The sequence below is a fragment of the Loxodonta africana genome, chromosome 19 (assembly GCF_030014295.1).
Source record: "Loxodonta africana isolate mLoxAfr1 chromosome 19, mLoxAfr1.hap2, whole genome shotgun sequence".
NCBI lineage: Eukaryota > Metazoa > Chordata > Mammalia > Proboscidea > Elephantidae > Loxodonta > Loxodonta africana.
The window spans coordinates 76,380,510-76,403,027 of NC_087360.1; the positions used below are offsets into that span (position 1 = coordinate 76,380,510).

Genomic DNA, 22,518 nt, shown 5'->3' on the forward strand with positions numbered 1-22,518 from the left:
CCCAAATAAGTATTTCTAAACAAAATCACCAGTCATCAACATATATGTAAGAAAACATTTCTGAAGCCTTTATTTACAAAAACTTTAAAAACAAATAATATCCTCTTTTGGAAATAATGTTTTGTTTAAAAAGGACCACCGAGTTACAGCATTGTAATATCATGAATAAAGAGTGTACAAGGGAAACAAACCAATGTGGCTGATGTGGGGAGATCTGCTAACATACTGACTGAGGTGTTGCGAACACACATCGTAGCTCACAGTCCATCATTTCAGGGTAGGTAATTTTTTTTTTAATGGTTACCAAAACATCTTCCCACACATGCTCTGGTCTGCTCACATTTTCTGCATGTCGAAATAGTTGTCTCTTTTGTCAATATATATAAAATAGATTGCAAAGATATACACAAAAAAATAAACAAGCATTACACTCCTCAGGTAATTTTATTAACTATATATATATATATATACTTTGTATTTTGTTTTTTGCACCAAATCTCACCATTATTTAACTCTGTGGCAACCAGGAAAGCACAATGTTTTCTAATTTAATTTGGTACAAGATACCTAAAGGCTTGCTATCTTTGGACTTTAATGAAATTGATTTGTGGAATCAACAAATCAAGAGCATCATAAGTATGGCTATAAAATAAAAAAGAATAAACAGTGATGGAATAAAGGAGGCAGGTCAAGGGGTATGTGCTATCATAAAATAACCACGGCTTCAACATCTTGGATACCAGTTTCCTGGCAGATACTCAAAATACAATCACGAGGGATTTTTTCCTGAAGGGTGTAAAGCTGGTTTGAAAATTCTTCAGTCACAGAGCAGCCTGCACATGCCAACGAGAAACTGACAGACACTAGATGTGCTTGGAAGATAAAACACTACGTACAGAAACAGCAGTTACTAAGCTCCTCAGTAGTTTTCTTTTGTCTTTTTTCTTAGTCTTGATGGATCAACAGTTTGCACCATGAAAGTGCTATATTCCGTGGGTCAAAAACAAGTAAATACTGTATAAAGTTGGCAGATGGTCATTTTTTTCCAGCTAAGAGCAAGGGAAACCAAAATTTCTTTCTGATAAAACAGACGATGTGAGTCAGAGTCTCTCTCTAAAGTGCAAAATTGATGGTCCACAATCTCAAATAGCTAAAACTCCTGTAGGACGGAAAGGAGAGACAGGGAACAGGGAAATAAATTACAGTCAGTGCTAGTTAATTTAGGAAAGGGGAAAAACAAACCAAGCCCAAGTAAGTAACGTTTATCGAAATATTCAATATGGTGTAGAGCTTTCCCCACGTTCTGTCACACACGCTTGCTAACAAGTGTATTAAGTTAGGGCCAAATTCAACCTGAACGCTCTTATTTATTAAGATCTGAGATAGGAAATGTCATACTTAGTACTGAAAGGCAGAAAATAAAATGGGCTATGGAAGGGAAAATTAGGGTATTGTCTATTGTCCGAGGGGTTCAACCAGAGATAAAACCTATATACAAGCATGTGTGTAACTCAAGTAAAATAAAATAAAAATACAAGGGCTAGTTCGTGTCATGACTGCTTGTTGGCTTCCTCTTCGTAGGCGTTCCCAGTGCCATTCTGCACGTAGGAGGAACCAGAACCAAGACCATACAAGTGACCACAGTATTTGGCATCATCAATGTGATCTTCAAAGAACATCTACAAAGGAATTTTGGAAAAAAAAAAAAAAAGATAATTTAACCAAAAGGAATCACTTGTAATAAATTACACTTCAGCAATGTTAGGTACTAACTGTTCATTAACCGTGATGGCAGCTCTTTTTCGTGGCGTTCCTCTGGGCCTACATATTTAAGTTCAAGGAATAAGACTGATATCTTCTATAAGTAGAGAGCTCAAATTAAAAAAAAAAAGACGACAAAAAATGTACAGACCAGTTTTATGAGACTTTTTAATCATGGAAAAATGGCATTTTTATTCCAATAGTTTAACAATACTCAACAGGAAGTATAAATGAAAACAGCCAATGATGGCAGGAAAAAAAAGTTTAGGTTTATTAGTTGCCTTGAATCTATATGCAAGGCTCCTTGGCTAAAAACAAATCATTAAACGTGTTCTGGGCAGTAAAATCTGAACATTTACATTAGGTTAGTGTCCTTGAAGAAAAATGAAGATGACAAAACAGTACCAAAGAATTTACCATTATAACTGAACCATCAAGGCATTAAAAAAAACAAAAAATACAAAGTTAAAAATTCAAAAAGTGGTTGTAATTCTCTAATGTAGCACTGGGAAGTACAAAAAAAAAAAAACTACTTGTCATGAAGGTACAGTCGGAATCACTTCTGAACCAATATCACCAGGTATAAGTGCTATTATGCTTTCTATTATTTTGTAGTTTAAATTTTTGATTCTATAAAGAACTTATTCTTCCATTTGTCTCAGAACTACATTTTAAGATGACTTATTTTTTAAGAAGTTCTGGGCGGTGCAAACGGTTAATATACCGGCTGATAACAGAAAGGTTGGAGGTTCGAGTCCACCCAGAGGCACCTCAGAAGACAGACCTGATGATCTACTTCCAAAAAAACCAACCAGTGAAAACCTGTGGAGCACAGTCCTGCTGACACACGAGGTCGCCAGGAGTCAGAGTCAACACGACAACCACCGGTGTTTTGGTTTTTTAATTTCTGAACACCTTCATCCAGTGTGGTACAGGTGGCCTATATGGCACCTCTAATTATATCTTCGCTTGGTATGTTCTTATCGCCCAGAAACTTTTGCCAGAGTTAAGATTTTTTTAATGTCCTAAAAACACAGCCAACTGAGAAAAAGGCATTGCTTCTTCATACTTCTCTCATTTTGAAAAAGGCCATTCCTGTGAGCAGTGAATCCGAGCCTGCCTGATGCTGCGGTCCTATCCGTTCCAGTTCCAACTGCTCAGCGACCTCCTGTAACCCGCCCTGGAAGGAACAAAAACTGCCTGTCAGGAGAGAGAGCGCAATCCCTGAATCCGCAAATGACCCAGCCAGCCGGCACACACAAGCCTTGGCACGTGAAGATGGGCCTTACGAAGACAGGAAAACCAGACAATGTGTATCACTAACCTGCTTGTTGAATGTGGGAAAAGGCTATAATGTCACAGAAAACGAGATTCTAATTGGGAAAATTTATCTTCATCATATGTTTAAGGTGGAAACCCTGGTGGCGTAGTGGTTAAGTGCTACGGCTGCTAACCAAATGGTTGGCAGTTCGAATCCACCAAGGCGCTCCTTGGAAACTATGAGGGAGTTCTACTGTATTCTATAGTAGATAATGGCAAATTTCTTTCCTACTAACCTAAAGGGGGAAACAAATTACATTATACACAAGGTAACATTTACCAAGTACATTCATGGTCTACACACCCATCAATCAGTTTCAGTCTCTGAACTTTTCTTAAATTTCCCCCCAATCCAACTCAAATATTTTTCATCTATATAATTTTTATAAAACAAAGCCATTATAATCAAACCATTAAGAATTCACTAAATGCTTAACTATGATTTCACTACTTAAAAAAAAAAAAAAAAAAGCATACAACTCCTTAGAAGGTTCTGCTAAAATCTACGTAAGTAATAGCACTAGGAATAAAAAAGAAAGAGAATGAGATGGGGAAAGAAAAAGAATTAAGAGAGAGAAGAAAAAAGAAGGAAAGGAGGGAGGGAAGAATAAAGGGAAAAAGACGGCAGAACAAAGAGCAGAAATAAAGAGTACCACCGCCAACAAAACAAAGAACAAAGAAATTCTCCTCCAGGTTGTTATGGCCTCTACTAGCGGGCTAAGCCTTCTACGTAACATTTTGAAAGAGTGCTTTGCACAGCAGTTGCTTCTGTGTTAAAAATAGCAGGAGGATTAGGTGTCCTTAGCAACTGCTTAGGAGGCCGGGGAAATAGGGTCATACAGTGTGGCTGACTATAGGCTACAAAGCACCTCTGTCACCGACCTAAACTTTAACACAGCAATTCACTTTGGGCATATTCAGAATATCTCACATACATACAAATCCCCTGATAATATACATATAAACCAAACCCACTGCCATCAAGTCTATTCCAACTCTTAGTCATAGCAACCCTATAGGAGAGAACTGCCACACAGGGTATCCAAGGCTGTAGTCTTTACAGAAGCAGACTGCCACATCGTTTTCCTGCAGAGCGGCTGGTGGGTTCGAACTGCCGACCTTCTGGTCAGTAACCAAGTGCTTTAACCACTATGCCACCTCAATATACATATACTGAGCAATAGCGTGGCTCTCTGTTGCTGAAAACTGTTTTTATGAGGACATGTCAATTCTAAGAAGCATGGCCAAATCCTGGCCCTGGGTTCTCGTTGTGCAGCGCTCCCATGGACTGGGCTGAGTTTCAAGAGCTACAAGGACATGTCAATTCTAAGAAGCCAGGTTCCAACATGCTGGCCTGGGTTCTCGGTGTGCAGCGTTCCCATGGACTGGGCTGAGTTTTGAGAGCTACAAGGACATGTCAGTTCTAAGCAGCCAGCTTACAACATGCTGGCCCTGGGTTCTCGGTGTGCAGCGCTCCCGTGGAACTGGGCTGTTTTGGGAGCTGTGAGGACATCCTGTTCTTGTTACTTGAGTCACAAAGGTCTCCCTCCTCAAATTGCACAGAATTCTGCTGCCCTTAGCTGCTGCAAACACAGAAATCTTTCTTCAAGATCCCCTGGTTACATGCTGACCACAGGCTGGATTAGAGGCAAACAAACTTTGGCCAAAGACTGTTTCTCTTATGATATTCAGTTCATTTGTTAAAAGTTTCCTTATTCAAGTTCTATTCTGTTTATTTCTGCCTAAAGGCAAAGCTCTTGAAGCCTTACCGTCTCCTGAGAGTGTAACCTTACTCGCACTTCTGAGACCTGGCGAGGAAAAATTAGACTAACTTTGGTTTCCCCGGGTAAAGAAGGGGCGATGTAGGGTTATGAAGCAACCACTTTGCCAACATTTTTTGTTGTTGTTATATTTTAAATCCGAAACTGGAGAACCACACTCATATTCCCAAGGATCTCTGAAGGAGTATTTTTCCCCCTAAAGAAACTTTCCCTTTGGAAGAATTAATATTTAGAAGTAAAAAATTATTACGCATGTGTTAAGCAGTGGTACAAGATGAGTCCTTCAAGCCAAGGGAAAAAAATCCTCTTAGCTATGCGATTTAATCCTGGAAACATTATTCTATAACCAAAGCCAACAAAATAGCCTCTAGTGACGATAAGGTGAAGGGAAAAGTCTTCACGCTAACTAAAAACACGTGCCCATCCCTGGCCACTCCGGTCGCCCTGGTGCAGACCGACTCTGTTTATCGGGAGAGAAGAACCAGCACCTTCGTGCACGTGTCCCACTAACCCTCACATGTCTGTCCTGGTTCATGGTTTTCATATGGAAAGCAATGAAAAAAATCTCACCCTTGGTTTGAAATTTGCTGAAAACTTACTCTGGTAATACAGGTTGAAGCTCTGAGAGAAGATTTCCTGTAAATTATTTTTTTAATGCATGAAAAAGAATCAACGACCAGCCAACGTAACTGCATTTAACATCAAACTAAAAAACAGGATTTGAAACAACAATCCATTCTAGGACCTCACGTCAGTCACTCAGTCTGAGTAGTGTGCTGATGACAGAAACTGCCAGTCAGAACCTTACTTTGAGATTTTTGCAGCTCTTCATGAGGTACTTCACATCATAAATGACTGGAAAAAACAACCGAAGGATCTCAAAGAAGTCAAGTTCTTCTTCAGGCAAGTTAGAGTTGGTCAGGATTTTGATTAAGTAGCCAAAGTCATAACCACTGCAAAAGGGTTAAAAGAATACAGAAGAGGAACACATAAATATAAAAACAAAAAGAAAAAAAATTCTGAGCATTTGTCACGCCAGGAATCGACAACAACAAAAAAGAACACTACAAGACCAGAGAAAACAAAAATGCTTAGTTGTGATGGAAAATGACATGGTCTTACAGACAGTGCTGAGAACCTGTTACTTTAATTTTATCATCCAGAGGCAGCAACATACAGATCTCTACTGTGCCCAAGCCTGCAGTAACTAAAATACTGATTTGCTTGATCCTTTAATAAAGAACCCTTTAAGAAGGGTATCAAATTTCCCATAAATGGAAAGAGAGACATAAAGGTGAATGCAAACTTGGTCAAAAAATATCAAAAAACAGCAAAAGAACTGGCATTCTGAAGACAAAAATAATACAAATTTTATATAAAGTCATCATATACTTCAAAAGTCTGAAGACTAAATTCCCTAACAAAGTTTTTTCACTTCCTGTAAGTGACTTTATTAAGTTCTCTCTTCCCTAGCAAATCTGCTCCTATCTCAATATGGCCCCACAAAATACATTATTAATAAGAACGTGGCACATGAAAGAAGTGAAGGTGGTAAATGGTGAGAACTACAAGCCTAGACAATAAAATACCAACTCCACGCGCTCAGATCAAGATCTCCTACCTCGACCATCGCCTTTTCACTGACATCTCCTGTCCCCACCTGCTGTAATCACACACCCCTTTTCCCTGCCTCCCTGTTCTTCAAGGACCTCATCCGGGAAGCATTCCCTGGAAGGCCCAGCTCCCAGAGAGTTCTTCCGTGGCACAAGCTGTTTTCTTTGTACTACCTTTCAAAGTTACGGTTTTCTCCACTGGTTTAAAGGGCAGCAATCACATTTTAAAAATGTATTCCCTTCCTTGAAAATACTTGAAACTGATAAATATGTTATAAGAGATGCTATTTATTAACATACCTTTTGGGGGATACAAAATACAATTTGTATTTAATGCTCAGAATGTTTACTTTTAGCAGATTAAAATCTTATATCTTGACAAATATTCACAAGTACCAGAGTTGAACCTAAGATTCTAAGCTCTAAGAAGACATGAACCTTGCCTGTTTTTGTTCACCTTAATATGCCCCATGCCTAGCGCACAGTATCTGCTGAGTGTATTTTTCAACTAAGAAAACACGTCATATATAATAAAAAGACGTGAAAATGCTTTGCAGGTCTTTTGTATCCTACTTTTGAGTAAAAATAACCCAGAAATTTTTCTCAAATTAACAGACTTCAGTCTTATCTCTTGAGGTACTGGTTCAAGTGGAGAATAGGGAGAAAAGACGGTTGGTGAGAATTAGCGCGCTCAGTACTTCCACCTCAAAGATAACTGCTCAGCATTGCAGGAAGCTTACGGAATCAACAGTCTTTCACTACCATTATTCCACAGGCCAGACGTGAAAACTCTTCAGTTTGCAGGAGACTCTCATTTAAAATGAATTTAAAATAAATGTGAGTACGAGAGCATTTAGACCTGTGTAACACAATGCTTTAATAAAATGAACAAAAGGCCACATAAAATCATGCCCAGGGTCACTCTTAGTCCCTGCACTGCCGGCTTAGTTCAGTTTACTTTGGAAAAGTCTTCCTCTCACCTTGGAAGTGGTTTCCTTTCTAAAAATTCTATTTTACAATAACAATAATTAAAAACTAGCACTTATTAATAATTTACTGTGTGCGAAGCACTTCACGAGATGCTTTAAATACGTTACTGATCACCACAACGATTCTGCAATGTACTTGCTCTAAGTGACACTTCCCCTGAACACCCACCCAAGGCACATCTCATCTACCCGGGCTGTCCTAAGTGATGCTTCCCCTGGACACCCTACTGAAGGAATACAATGTGCCTGCACACACCCACCCAAGGCACCTCTCATCTACCTGGGCTGTCCTAAGTGATGCTTCCCCTGAACACCCTACTGAAGGAATACAATGTGCCTGCACACACCCACCCAAGGCACCTCTCATCTACCCGGGCTGTTCGAAGTGATGGTTCCCCTGAACACCCTAAGGAAAGAAAACCACCTGCCCGCACACACCCACCCAAGGCACCTCTCATCTACCCGTGGTGTCCTAAGTGATGCTTCCCCTGAACACCCTACTGAAGGAATACAACGTGCCTGCACACACACACCCAAGGCACCTCTCATCTACCCGGGCTGTTCGAAGTGATGGTTCCCCTGAACACCCTAAGGAAAGAAAACCACCTGCCTGCACACACCCACCCAAGGCACCTCTCATCTACCCGTGGTGTCCTAAGTGATGCTTCCCCTGAACACCCTACTGAAGGAATACAATGTGCCTGCACACACACACCCAAGGCACCTCTCATCTACCCGGGCTGTTCGAAGTGATGGTTCCCCTGAACACCCTAAGGAAAGAAAACCACCTGCCCGCACACACCCACCCAAGGCACCTCTCATCTACCCGTGGTGTCCTAAGTGATGCTTCCCCTGAACACCCTACTGAAGGAATACAATGTGCCTGCACACACCCACCCAAGACACCTCTCATCTACCCGTGGTGTCCTAAGTGATGCTTCCCCTGAACACCCTACTGAAGGAATACAACGTGCCTGCACACACACACCCAAGGCACCTCTCATCTACCCGGGCTGTTCTAAGTGATGGTTCCCCTGAACACCCTAAGGAAAGAAAACCACCTGCCCGCACACACCCACCCAAGACACCTCTCATCTACCTGTGGTGTCCTAAGTGATGCTTCCCCTGAACACCCTACTGAAGGAATACAACGTGCCTGCACACACACACCCAAGGCACCTCTCATCTACCCGGGCTGTTCGAAGTGATGGTTCCCCTGAACACCCTAAGGAAAGAAAACCACCTGCCCGCACACACCCACCCAAGGCACCTCTCATCTACCCGTGGTGTCCTAAGTGATGCTTCCCCTGAACACCCTACTGAAGGAATACAATGTGCCTGCACACACCCACCCAAGGCACCTCTCATCTACCCGTGGTGTCCTAAGTGATGCTTCCCCTGAACACCCTACTGAAGGAATACAATGTGCCTGCACACACCCACCCAAGGCACCTCTCATCTACCCGGGCTGTTCTAAGTGATGGTTCCCCTGAACACCCTAAGGAAAGAAAACCACCTGCCCGCACACACCCACCCAAGGCACCTCTCATCTACCCGTGGTGTCCTAAGTGATGCTTCCCCTGAACACCCTAAGGAAAGAAAACAACCTGCCCGCACACACCCACCCAAGACACCTCTCATGTACCTGGGCTGTTCTGCTTTTCTCCGCAATACGTGTATCGCTATCTAACAAAGCACAATACAGCATTTATCATTTTTAAAGAATTGTCTTGCCCACTCCTACCAGAATGTAAATTCCACGAAGACAAAGATTTTAGTCTTTCTTGATTGCTTAATCTCTAGAATCTTACCACACTGCCTGGAATATGGCACACACTCAATATTTTTTAAACGAATGGTTCCCCTTCTGAAAATATTAAAAAAAGACAAAAAACTAAGCCTTAGAGATGTTAAATCCCTTTTGGCAATACTGATTCTAAGTGGCACTGCTAGATTTAAACCCAGGGCGTCCTGTTTTTCCAGCCTGTACTCCTTCTACGATGCAAACTGCCTCTCACAGGCTCAGACAGATCCCGTGTTATTAAGTTAACCTCTGAGTTCAGACAGGTCCCGTGTTATTAAGTTAACCTCTGAGTTCAGACAGGTCCCATGTTATTAAGTTAACCTCTGAGTTCAGACAGGTCCCGTGTTATTAAGCTAACCTCTGAGTTCAGACAGATCCCGTGTTATTAAGTTAACCTCTGAGTTCAGACAGATCCCGTGTTATTAAGCTAACCTCTGAGTTCAGACAGATCCCGTGTTATTAAGCTAACCTCTGAGTTCAGACAGATCCCGTGTTATTAAGCTAACCTCTGAGTAGACCAACATTAGCCTCACAGCACTAGAAAAGCTCTACTGCAGCCAGTTCTTCCCAGAAGTGAGACTGAACTGGCTGCTACAGTGACCTACCTAGTGTGAAGCAGGTACGAGCTGGTGATAGGAACGCACTTCAGCGCAGTCTTTTTACCTGTGAAATGATAACCATTTGACTCCTTCACAGAGGACCACTCCTGATGTCATGAGAAGTTCTGCAAAATACTGGGTCTCAATTCCTTCCTCCTCATGCTTTTTAAACTGGATACCAGATGTTGTGAGTAGCTCTATAGAGTCCTGGGCGTACATGTCCTCCCTGGCAGGAGAGAGAGAGACAGCATTCAGGAGCGCCGGACTTCCAACAGACCGTGCTTCTCCACTTCACTGACACTACAGTGCCAGAAACAAGATAGAGGATTAGCAAGGACCCAACTGTTTCAATGATTTAAATAAATGCACAAGCATATATAATTTAAATATAAGGGCCATTTTTTCAGAAAAACATTCAAACCTTAAATTATCAAAGTCCAATGGTGAGATGCTAAAACCTTTTACTATGGACTCAATCTCATTAGCTGTTCACATGTTAAATAAGTTGGGTTTGAAAAAAGGGTGTTCTATTCACCAAGGGGACCACCAGAGAGTGACAGGCAAGTTCTTGCCTGGGCTCTCGGTCTCAGCAGCCTCTTTAACGCTGCCAGAGGGCACTGCAGCAGTCGCTGTGAGGGCCTATGTCACCTCCCAGGCTCTCAGCAACACCAGGAAAAGGCTAGATGGAAACTCAACTAAATGGCCGAGATAAACCACATTCCACCTTAAAGAGAAAGGAGATGCCTCCACTCACAAAAGATGAGCCTTTCAAATGGCTCCAACAGGAAGTAAACTGCTTATAGTTAAGGACTCTGCTGTGAGAGCTATAATTCTTCTTCCAACAATCCTAATCCAAGAAGACTGCCTTCTAAAACCAAGCCTGGAAATCTAGATACCACCAGTCCAGGATCTCCCTGAAGCCAAAAAGAAAGCCGCATCTAATTTCCAAGCACAAATACACAAGTATCCAAAATATTGAATAAAAAAAGGTTATCAAAATGCAAGTTATGTTTCTGAGAATGAAGAAGTATTCTGTGACTTGGCCATTGGATTTAACTTACTTTTTTTAATCATTAACATTTACTGGTTTCCACAATGGAGCAAAGAAGAAAATTCTATTCAAAGCCTTATCAAAACCAATTAAACCAAAAGGTACATTTCATTTGAGCCAAAAAGCATTCCTATGGCTTGTTTCCTGGAAACCAATTTACTTTTAAATGTCTTTGAAAAATTGCAAAGCTGGCAACTGAAGTATTAAAAACAGGAAAACTGCTATAACCACTGAGTCAAACTCTCCCCTAGAAAATGCTCTAAGAAGATCCCACACGAGGACACCTGGGTGAGTTCAGCAGAAGTTTGTTCTATGAGACAATACACACTCTTGGCCTCACTATAAAGCGTGTACCTTTAACAACTAGCTCTCACTCGGCAGGACCAGATGCTCATACTGAGAAGCACGCTTTAGCAGGACAGATTCTGTCTCCAGTCTCACGTTACTTCTGGGTCCTATGTTACTTTAGCCCATTTTTACTCTCCCAATCAGAACGGAAGCTTCAAGAGGGCAATGATTTTTATTTGTTTTGTTGAATGTTCTGTCACCATATGAAAAAGTTATATATATATATTCAGAAAGAACTAAGTGGAATAATGAAGTGCTGCACTGAAGTCGGTATTTCCCAAACTTGCCCTATGATAACAATCACTCAGAACTTACCAAAAATACCAATTTCCAGGTTCCACAGGCAAACCTACTGGATCACAATCTCTACCTGAGAGATCAGGATGAGCACTTCAAGTGTTTTATAATCAAGTAAGTTTGGTAAACAAAGGTCTGTGTGTCTATGAATTCTTCTTTCTTCTCCTTTTCTCCTGCAGAGTTCACGTAGCTCAATTTGGATAAGTTAATGTGCTCTTAGCCAAATTTCACGGATTATTTTACAGCTTGGAACCGATCCCATGCTTTCTACTACCCACCTTGCTAGGAAGCAAAGGGAAAGCTGGGGCAGGTGAGCTAAATCTCCATACAGAATGAAGAAAATGTCCTGAGCTAAGAAAACTCTGTAAATGTTATGACTCATTTTTCAAATGAACAGACTGTTCTGTTTGCACAGGGTTCATTTCAAATTTTTAAATCTCTCTACCCTGCCTTCCCCACCCTCAGAAATACTAGCAAACGTAGAAAAACCGTATTAAAATATGCTAGCCTCAGAAAGCAATTTAAATATTGTTTAGTCAAAATATAACAACTGCTGCAGACGCTGGGTTGGTTTATGGATTGTAAGATTAATTTGTTTAAAATGCTAAATTAATGATAATCTCTCCCAATGCTAAAGACAAACTACTTAACGCAGCAAAATGTCCAGTTATACTAAGTGAACATGAATGAATGCCATGTACAAACCTGTACGAGGGGGTTTAAAAAAAGGGCGGGGGCAGAGACGCCCAGCTATCCTTCTCAGGTAACCTAAGGACGATGACTTAGCCACTTGTGCGGAACTCAGTAAGCACACTGAAATTACCTCTCTCTACAGATACAAACTTCTTCTACACAGAGTCACGTTTCTAAACGTGAAGTTTAAAGATTTTACAATTTGGGGATGTTTTCAACCATCCAACCTATAATCATTCCTGCCTCAACACACCAAAAAAAAAAAAAAAAACAAAAAAACCCCCAAAACAAAAAACCTAAATCTATTGTTATCACGCCCACTCAGACTCACGGTGACCTCATGTGTTACAGAGTAGAACCCTTTACAGGGTGTTCTTGGCTGTAATCTTTAGAGAAACAGATCACCAGGCCTTTCTTCCACAGCACCACTGAACAGGTCCAAACCACCAACCCTCACGTTAGAGGTCAAGTGTAAACCATTTATGCCACCGAGGAATCTTGGCTCAAAACAGACAAGCTGCCTACTCTTACATGCTAATGTCTGTAAATAAAATTAGCCTGCTTAAGAATATCAAACCAAACCCAATGCCGTCAAGTCAATTTCAACTCAGTGACCCTACAGGACAGAGTAGAAGTACCCCATAGAGTTTCCAAGGAACAGTTGGTGGATTTGAACTGCCAACCTTTTTGTCAGCAGCAATGGCTCTTCACCACTGAGCCACCAGGGCTTCCAGAGACATGTTAACCCATTGCCGTCGAGTCGATTCCGACTCATAGTGACCCTACAGGACAGAGTAGAACTGCCCCATAGAGTTTCCAAGGAGTGCCTGGCGGATTTGATATGCCGACCTCTTGGCTAGCAGCCGTAGCACTTAACCACTATGCCACCAGGGTTTCCAAGAATATAAACTCCTGTATATTTAAAATTACACTAAAAACCATTGATAGAGTTAAAAGGCAAATAAGCCTCTATGCAGATCATCAAACACACGTTATGCTGCACACAACTGAATTTGGAAGAAAACCGTTAAAAAAGCTCCAGTGTTAAAAATGCATGTTCGAAGGTATCCAGATTTTAAACTAACTCTAAAAACTTCAAATGGCATTTTACACAGTCCAATTCATACTTGATATCTTAGGGTCGCTATGAGTCGGAATTGACTCGACAGCACTGGGTTTTATCTTAGGTTAACAAGCATAAAGCTAATTTATTAAGAGAAGAAAACCTGTTGCCTGGAACTCAAACCCAGGATAAGTTAATAGCACACCTACCCCTCATTTATCAACATTCCCCATTGACCACAAGGATAAGAAATCTACTATGCAACTATTCTGCACATTAAGGACCCCACCTACCCGCATGCCCCCTCCAGGCATAGCTTGTCCAGGGCAACTGGAGGAAGGAGCAACACTTCCCGTGGGGTATTTAATCCCAGCCTGAGACCAGCACCCACTAGTACCTCCCCTCCCTCTTCCCTGTGAGCCTCACTCTTCACTCCCCTCTCGCCATGCACACAGGCGTCCAGGCTGCACAGGTGTTCAAGCCGGCCTCCACCAGCAGCACCCAGTCCACGCTGCCCCGCCTTCCACACTGAGAACGCCCACCTGGGACATCAGCGGCTGAAGAGGCCCAGCCAGCAGCCTGTAGCATGGATTTGTGTGCCTGTGAGCAGACTGAGGGCAAGCCCATGACTGCCACAGGTGCAGAGGGGCCACAGCCACCCAACTGGGACGGCTGGAGCCAGAGAGGAGAGGAGGCTGGGGCTGGAAATGCCCAGTTTTTCTGCTTAACACCGATTTTTGCATAACACTCCGGTCTTTGGAACCTAACGATGTCGATGTTGGTAAGTGAAGAGTGTGTGTACTTAAAAAGCAAGCAAGGAAGCAAGCTTTCCACTAAAGTTCTCTTATAAACTGTATTAAGTAAAAAAGTTTCAAAATGAATGGAAGAAATTGTTGTAGAAGAGCTGCCTACAAAAAGGAGCTACCAGAAGTGGTGCAAGGCCCATATTTCCTGCGGTGCACTGCTTGAGGGTCACCTGTGTCATGACAGGCGAGGCCCACAGGGTCTGTTGGAAACCCAATGGTGCTTGTCACCACCCACCCACGAATTCAGCCCACCTACACTCTAAACTTCACTATTACTGCAAAGAGTTACGTGCTCTAAAACATTATCTCCGGTTATTTACTTGAGATACCTTTGTTTACCGTTTACCACAACGAATTTTAATATGTGCCTTCTTATACAAAGGTAGGTACTAACCTACCATCAGTATTTAATAAGTCGCATTCTACCAAAAGCATCAAATCATTTCTAAGTTGTTTTCCAGTTTTCGGCAATCCAAATAGGCTCTTTTTCTACTGGATATCGTCCTATGACAATCAGATGATAAGCCAGCCAAGTGGCCAAACCATATTCGGCATACTTGGTTCAGGATATTTGTTCATCTTCCTCCTCATGGATTAACTGTCCCTTCCACAGGAAGGAAGGTTCCAAGTCATTAGTGCAAACTTCTCTCTGACTTCCATCTCCTCACCTACACTGACTCTCCTAGAGCGATGCAGACCCATCACCTGTCTTTCCCTAAGAAGTACCATTTTTCATTTTTCACATTCAGGGACAGAAAGAAGGCTAGATAGGAGGAGACAAACTTTACAGTTCTTTTTAGGCTTGGTACTCCACACAATCCACAATCTTTTCTCCAATTCTTACAATCTGAAGTTCCAAGCCATTTGTAATTACCAATTGTCTATTCTACAAATTTGGATTTTCTGCATGATTAAAATACTCAGATAATTTTTTTCCCTTTCTGTGTGGTCTCTTAATTACCATCCTCAGCAACTTCCATTTCACACCTAAGAAAGTATCTTGCCATTCATGGCTTCGTACTGATCTCCAACAGTTAGCAAGCACCCAACGGTCACTTCCTGAATTCTGTTAAGACAATGCAGGCATGACAAGGCATTCTGACAAATCTAAGATTTCTAACTTGGAACTTTTCTTCTGAGGCCACAAATTCTTCACCAGTCACCTCTGCCTCTAACTGTTAAACGTAGACATTCTTGTTTTAATCATTCCAGACTTTTTCTTCCCCTAGGACATTGTGTTTTCTTTTCTCACCTCTGATTTCTTTTACACAAATAACATTTCTAAAATAGCAGCATACTTCCTTAATTATTATCAACCCATTGCTTCTGTTCTGTTCTAACAGCGCTCCTCCACAATTTCTCCTGTTGCTCTTAAGCACAGCTGGAGCAGCTTCCATTAAAACAGCAAAGATTTGGCTGATTTTAAACTCAGATGCTCAGCTACAGCCAGGGCCTCATCTTGACCTGGCACATCTTTTTTAGCGCGAGGGCGGCAGTTGCAGACCTCTTCCTTTAAGCCTACAATATTCTTCCCCTCTGTCACTTTCAGCATAAAGCCTCACCCTACATTTCCTTTACAAAGAAATACCAGGTCATCAACATGTCTGTCTTTACATCTACTCACTCCTCTTAAGGTTTTCTTCCTTTAGTCTCAAAGACAGCTCTCCTAACCACCAAAGCCAATCTCTACCAGTGCTTAGATGCTATTCCATACCATTTTTCAAAGGGCTCCTGGAGGGGATACCCACATCATCTTCAACAACTCCTTAACCAACAACTGCCTTTCAACCTTCAAATAAAACTCTTTGCCATCAAGTTTACTCTAACTCCTAGCAACCCTATTAGACAGGGTAAAACTGTCCCATAAGGTGCCAAGGCTATAACCTTTACAGAAGAAGACTGCCACATCTTTCTCCTGCAGAGCAACTAGTGGGTTCAAACCAAGGACCTTCTGTTTAGCAGTCAAGCGCTTAACCACTGTGCCATCAGGGCTCTTAACCTTCAAATACGCCTGTGCAAAATACTGCAATCACCAAATCTGACAGTCTCTTGTTTGTTTGTTTTTTTTTTTTAATTAGTTCTCATCCTCTTCAACTTGTCAATGGAATTCTGTCCGCAGCTTTCTTTTCTTCTTCACAGCTCATCGACATTCTGCTTCAATTTTCATGTACTTATCAACTCCACTTCGGAGAAAATCTCCGTACACTGATCCAGGGTCTAACAATCCTAATTCTGGACTTTAGACCACAGAGCGTGGACATAAGAGTTCTGGAAACACTAAGCTATAACGACCATGACCAACTTCACACACTTCGACATCCCTAGTGCCTAACACAGCGGCTGGCATGGTCTAGGCACCCAATAAGAAAATCCGTTTTTACCTTTCTTCAGAATTTCCAAAGCTCTGTTCCTGTCATGCACTCTTTCTCACCACATTAGACTGTACCAGTTCTAGCTTCCAACTGACTTTTTTTTATTTAATGTTTTTTCACTATATCCTTCTCCTTTGGTAGCAAAACTACAGGGATCCTCTATGTGTAAGAAAAAATAAACACGTTTCAAAGATTGTACTAGCCCAGCAGTTACTACAAGGACAAAGATGTCCCAGAAAAGGAAACAGCTTTTTATAAAAGCTGAGACACTAGTAGGTTACCCTCTCCTTCATGTACTAAAATCACAACACTATCTTAAAAAAGTAAATTCTAATGATTAGCTTGGAAAAAAGTAGCATGAAACCAATGAAACGGTAATGAACTAATTAAGAAAAGGGTTGTTTTTTGGAAAAGGGATAGAAGGTGATTTGAGTGCTTTTTACCCTGTAGAAGGCTGTGGGGGGTAAATTATAGACCCAGTAGCTTAAAAGGAGTCAGGACAAACACAATGCAGTTAGAAGCCACACCGCTGTACCACTGACACAATCCTCTAAAATCATCAAGTCCTGCTTTTCATTAAATCTTATATGCTAAACAGCACATTATCAACAACAAAATGGAGCTTCTTACATTGTCACTAACATTACTTGCCCCATAGCCTATTTTTCAAACCAGACGTTATACCATACCACACAATCAAAGGCTGCCAAATAGGATACTCTTAACATTCTAACATACATTAAACATTTTACTTCCCCAATGTAACAGCTTGTCTTTGTCCCCAAACACCATACACTTCACTCCTACCACTGATACAGAAGTATTGTAACTAAGGACGCTGGGTGTTTGCCCAGGGCTTGAGTTAAAAGTCTGATTCTTGCAGAGAAGTGAAAGAGACAGAAGGCTTAAGGACGCTATCACTCCTCCCCTATCTGAGAGGTTTTATGGACTGACCTGGGAAAATAACCAATATATAACATTGCTTCAAAAGGAAAACTGTACCCAAGTTTCCAGGATATAAGGAACATCTCAGCACCTGTGCAATAATCTACTCGTAAGAGAGTGACCGTAATGAAATGCTCTTCACAAGGACAAACATAAAAAAGTATATATTTTAAATTGCAACATAAAGTTTGAAAGTAAAACTAATGCCATAAAACTGTTTTTTTTTAATCAAGAAGTATTTTAAATATCCCAAGTTTTCCAAATTTCAAAAAAAAAGTGGCAGCCATACTTTAAAAATTACACCTCTAAAATGTAAAGTATTTGATTTTAAGACAGTCCTTCTTTATCCTAATTTTATTACTCCATAATAAAAAAGAAACTAAACTACACCTTCCAAAATTTTAGCTTTGATATGTATTTCTAGGGTAACTATATCAAATTAAACTACAATATCATACTTTGGGAAACCCTGGTGGCGCAGTGGTTAAGTGCTACGGCTGCTAACCAAAGAGTCCGCAGTTCGAATCCTCCAGGCGCTCCTTGGAAACTCTATGGGGCAGTTCTACTCTGTCCTATAGGGTTGCTATGAGTTGGAATTGACTCAACAACACTGGGTTTGGTTTTTTTTGGTTTATCATACTTTGGGGAAATAAATTCCCAAAGTTAAACTACAAAAACAAAGTTTGGGTTGTATTTATTTTCTACTTACGTCAAATTAAATTTAAAATTAAACTGCCACGTTGAAGTTCCTGGAGGGTATTCTCCTTGCTCATTCATAAATGTCAGTCCTAGCTGAATTATCTTTAACAAGTCTACGTTACACCGCAACAGTTGGTACTGGTAGTCAGCATTGCTCCTAAATTCTCCAATGGGTCTTGCAACCACACCCGGGAACTCGGTGTCCTGTAAAACAGTTTCAAGATTCACTACTTACTAAACAGGTATAACCACAATTCACAAATTCCTAGAATAATTCGTTTTTGGTACAAGTCAAAGAATCCTGTTACAGATGATATCCTACGCCTTTAGACCCAAGTAGCTTTTAAAAAATTCTAGCTAGGAAAAACAACTGCTTTTTAGAATCATAAAATTCCTTAAATATGCATAGCTTTATTTCAAGTACTCTAACAATAAAATTTTCTATTTATAAGACACACGTGACAATGTAATACCCTACATCCAAGAAAAGGAAAAGAATCCTAACTCATGCCTCCCCAGGGCTATGTTTAACTTTACTCACATTATTCCAGTGCTAAAACCCAGGCTTGTTTTTAAAAAGCAAAGCAGAAAATGCACTGTATTTTCTGTTTTCTGAGATAAAGTCTCTTAAACAACGAAATCTTCCAAAGAAGCACGTGAGCCTCCTAAAGTCTTCAGCTAAGACAACACTCTCTCTGTGCTCCACAGAAAGCCTGCCGTCCGGAATTTCATGCTGCCCACTCATTCCGTAGGGCATCATCGCTCCTCCAATGTTGCCACTCCTTATCACCTAAGAAATGAACACCCGCTACGAATTTCCAGCGGATAATAACTTCAAATTCTAATTACGATTAAGGAGCCCTGGTGGTGCTGTGGTTCAGTGTTCGGTTGCTAACTGAAAGGTTGGTGGTTCGAACCCACAGGCTGTTATACAGGAAAAGACCTGGTGATATCCCCCCTTTATAAAGATTTATAGCCTAGGAAACACTACAGGGCAGTTCTACTTGATGGGGACACAACAACGCGACCCTTATCAAGTAGAATGTCATTTATATATACACAAATCTTTAAATTTCAACTGTTCAACTTGCTCCTCCCCTCAAAAAAGGGATTTGTTTTTACTGAGAACATGATATATCAACTCAATATCAGAATTCAAACAAGGCCTAGCTAAGAACAGAAAGTATCAAGTCAATGTGAAAAAACAAGGAAATTTAAACTTCCCTAAGTTCAGTCCAATTGAAAAACCACTTTATGGATGCTATGTATATTTTACTAGATGTTGAGAGGGGAACATTAACCTCTAAGCTTCATGGAGCAAATAATCCAACGAAGACAGGAAACAGCAGGGTATCTGCCACAGATACACAAGGTTCAATGGTACAGAGGAAAAATAATTGGGCAGGAGAGTCTAGGCAAACTGACTGCCATGCACAAAAGCAAGAAGTCTTAACAGCACAGTGTGTTCATGGAACTCCAATGACAATTAAAAAAAGAAAAAGAAAAAATGCAGACTAATTAATGTTTTACTGGCATAGTGGTTAAGTGCTACAGCTGCTAACCAAAAGGTCGGTAGTTTGAATCCACCAGGTTCTCCTTGGAAACTCTATGGGTCAGTTCTACTCTGTCCTCTACGGTCACCACGAGTCAGAATCAACTCGACGGCAACAGGTTTGGTTTTTTGGGTTTGCGAGGTCTGACTTTTTTGTTTAAAAAAGACATTGTGGAGCTCCTGGCTTCTGGAAGCTGGTCGTACAATCGACTAGGCCTTCGTGTTGCTAGGGGCTGACCTAGTGCTCATGAGTGTAAACGACTTCACAGAACTGCAGCATCCGATAAGGACATTCTATAACCATGTTGAAGCACAGACAAAAACATAAAACAATGCTCAGACCACAAAAATGACCAATCCTGGCTAATGTGAATAACTGCTGCTTCTTTATAGCTTTAGTCTCACTATCCTGGTTCTAAATAAGATGTAGTAAGATACTCAATAACAGAATTACCCCCACTTCCTGACAGCATCCAATCCAGGGCAAAGCCCTAGTTCCTTAAACCCTCCCTAAAATCATCCACCACATGCCCAAATCCTAAAAGTCCTTTCTAACACTGTCTTAGGCAAAGGCCTCAGGGTTCCCTGTGTATTTTCCCACACTGCAGTGAGTAATAAACCCAACCTGTCAACTAACTAGTGGTCTTTGGCTGGAGAGCATTAACAAATTTTTCTTTTCACGGTTAAATTAGTCCCTAAAAATCAACCAGAAGAGTTGAATTCAAGGTATTTTCAAGGCTCTCTTCCGTTTCTATAAGAAGCATTTTAAAGATTTGGTCACGGGCATACCATAGCAACATAATTATATTTTCGGATAACTTGACGAATTTTCTTCATCTCTTCATCCAAGTTGCAAGCCCAAACTTCACAGATTCTTTGGCTGTGATCTACAGTTGCTGCTGGCATAGTGAGGACACAGGGGGTCTAGGTGCCAAGCATCAAAATGTTATACTTGATTGAAGATTTGTTTCATAAAATATTTTATCCTTTATTTGTGAACCTGTCAAAAGAAAAATCAAAGTAAAAGCCAGTTATATCAGAAACTGGAATTACAGAAAAATAAGAGTTGGCAAGAGACCTGAGAGATTGTTTATTCAAAGCCTCGGATTCATAAGAAAGTCAAAGTTTAGGAAGTGACTTATCTAAGGTCACACAGCTAATCTGTAGAAAAGCCAGGGCTATCACACAGGTTTCCTGGTTATAATTTGTATTTTTTAAAAAACATTATATATACTGATCATTAAAAAAAAAAAATCCCCTAATTATAGACTGTTCTGAATTTAACTCACCTTCGGAATAAAACTTTACTAAGTCACCCATTTCCAGATAAAAATGAAAAGTTAAATACCGACAAGATCAGATGTTATAACAGCAAGGGTAGTGTTTGCTTTTTTCCCTCATTAACATTCAAAATCTGACTTACTTACAGAGCTGACGGGCATTTATTCACACCACATTGCAGGACGTAGAAATTTAAAAGTTTAAAAGCATGCTGTTTTTCAGAAATAATAGATAGCCACAGAAACTGTTTGAATGTCTGTAACTGCTAGAGTGCAAAAGAGTATTTAAAAGCGTGTTTCTAATTTCCTGAAAATTGGCACATTTGCCCCAGTTACCAATCACACATCTCAGGTTTCTGGACCATAAACACAGGGTTCATGGTATATGACAATTAATCGGATAGACAGACCAACCTTTTGATTCTTGGACACGGAAATTCCAAATGCACCTTCATTTTTCAGGCAAAAACAAGGATAAAAGAGGAAGGTCTTGTGACCCCTTCTGAACTCTGTGGAGTCACAAAGGTAATCTGGAGTGCTTCTCTAAGAACAGAAACCGAAAGAGATCCAGAGGACCTCTCCTTTATAACCTCCCTTCCCTACCCCGCTAAACACACACACACACACACACACACCCGCCTGGTTTAACATCGCTTTCTTCCCTCTCTTTCTACAGCAGTCCCAGAATCCTCGAAGAGGGACCAGAAGACTTCTCAATACTGGAGGTAGCAGCTCAGTAATGCTGGCTCCCAGAGAAACAGAGTCGCACAGAGGCATTCAAGTCATAGATACCTCTCTTCCCTGGCAAAGAGCTAGTGCAAAGGTGACGACAGCCATTTACTGGAGCCAGGCTGACTCCCAAGCATTGCTGTGTGAAGGGGCAGAGGAGCTGCAAACCCAGGCCACCGCCCTCCGCTCCCAAGTTCCGCCCCACAACATCGAAACCCCAGGTAGAGTACAAAGCCTTTACGTCATCACTAAGCGCCACCGCCGTGACATACCCCAGCCCCCCTTACCCTCCCCCCAGCCCACACACGCCCGCCGCCGAGCTCTTTCCCCCGCAGCCGCGCTCCAGCTGGCGCCATCGCGCACCCTCTCCGGATCCTCGTTCCCGCCCCTTTCTACTTCCCCAGCCTGCCCCTCCCCCGGTCTGCAGCAGACGCAACAACTACTTGTGTCGCTGAGCTCGCGCTCCTTCTCCTCCTCCTCGCCATAGAGACAGCACCCGGCGGCGGTGGCGGCGGCGGTAGCGGCGGCGGCAGCGGGTGCCCCATAGACACCTCTCACCCAGCAAGGGGAAAAGGGGAGCCGGGGCCGCGCCGCACCTCGCTGCACCGTCGCTTCCTGCACGTCCTGACGGCGGCGCTGGGTGATGACGCGCACGCAGGGGGCGGAGCGCGCGCGGGGGCGGGGCACGCAGGAGCCGGCGGCCGAGGCGGCGGCGCGCCGGGCGGTCCCGCTTCCTGACTAGCTCCCGGGGCGGCCGGACGCGGAGCGCGAGCCTGCGTGCTCCGGCCGGCGAGCTCCGTCTTCCTTCCGCCCGCA

The 22,518-nt window shown here is 41.9% G+C and overlaps 1 protein-coding gene across 3 annotated transcripts; it reads right to left on the bottom strand.

Annotated features, from left to right (window-relative positions):
* Positions 1-45: 45 nt before the first annotated feature.
* On the bottom strand, positions 46-22,292 carry CNOT7 (CCR4-NOT transcription complex subunit 7). Of its 3 annotated transcripts, none has more exons than XM_064272887.1 (8): positions 22,146-22,292; positions 20,483-20,693; positions 18,152-18,345; positions 9,932-10,093; positions 5,671-5,815; positions 2,831-2,941; positions 1,536-1,679; positions 46-1,159 (listed from the first exon to the last, which is right to left on the bottom strand). In XM_064272887.1, exons 2-7 carry the CDS (start codon positions 20,597-20,599, stop codon positions 1,551-1,553), a joined length of 858 nt encoding a protein of 285 aa, XP_064128957.1. In that variant the 5' UTR covers positions 20,600-20,693; positions 22,146-22,292; the 3' UTR covers positions 46-1,159; positions 1,536-1,550. The 3 variants fall into 3 exon arrangements, with proteins under 3 accessions (XP_064128957.1, XP_064128956.1, XP_064128955.1); XM_064272886.1 differs by adding an exon at positions 21,388-21,482 and having other exon boundaries at positions 46-1,679; XM_064272885.1 differs by having other exon boundaries at positions 46-1,679.
* Positions 22,293-22,518: the final 226 nt, after the last annotated feature.

Coding starts and splice junctions, on each gene's coding strand:
- CNOT7 (XM_064272887.1), bottom strand. CDS start 20,599: ATGCCAGCAGCAACTGTAGATCACAGCCAAAGAATCTGTGAAGTTTGG. Junction 10,094..18,151: donor AATTTTAAATTTAATTTGAC/GTAAGTAGAAAA, acceptor CTCTCCTGCCAG/GGAGGACATGTACGCCCAGG. Junction 2,942..5,670: donor AGAGCTGCAAAAATCTCAAA/GTAAGGTTCTGA, acceptor TGTTCCTTCCAG/GGCGGGTTACAGGAGGTCGC.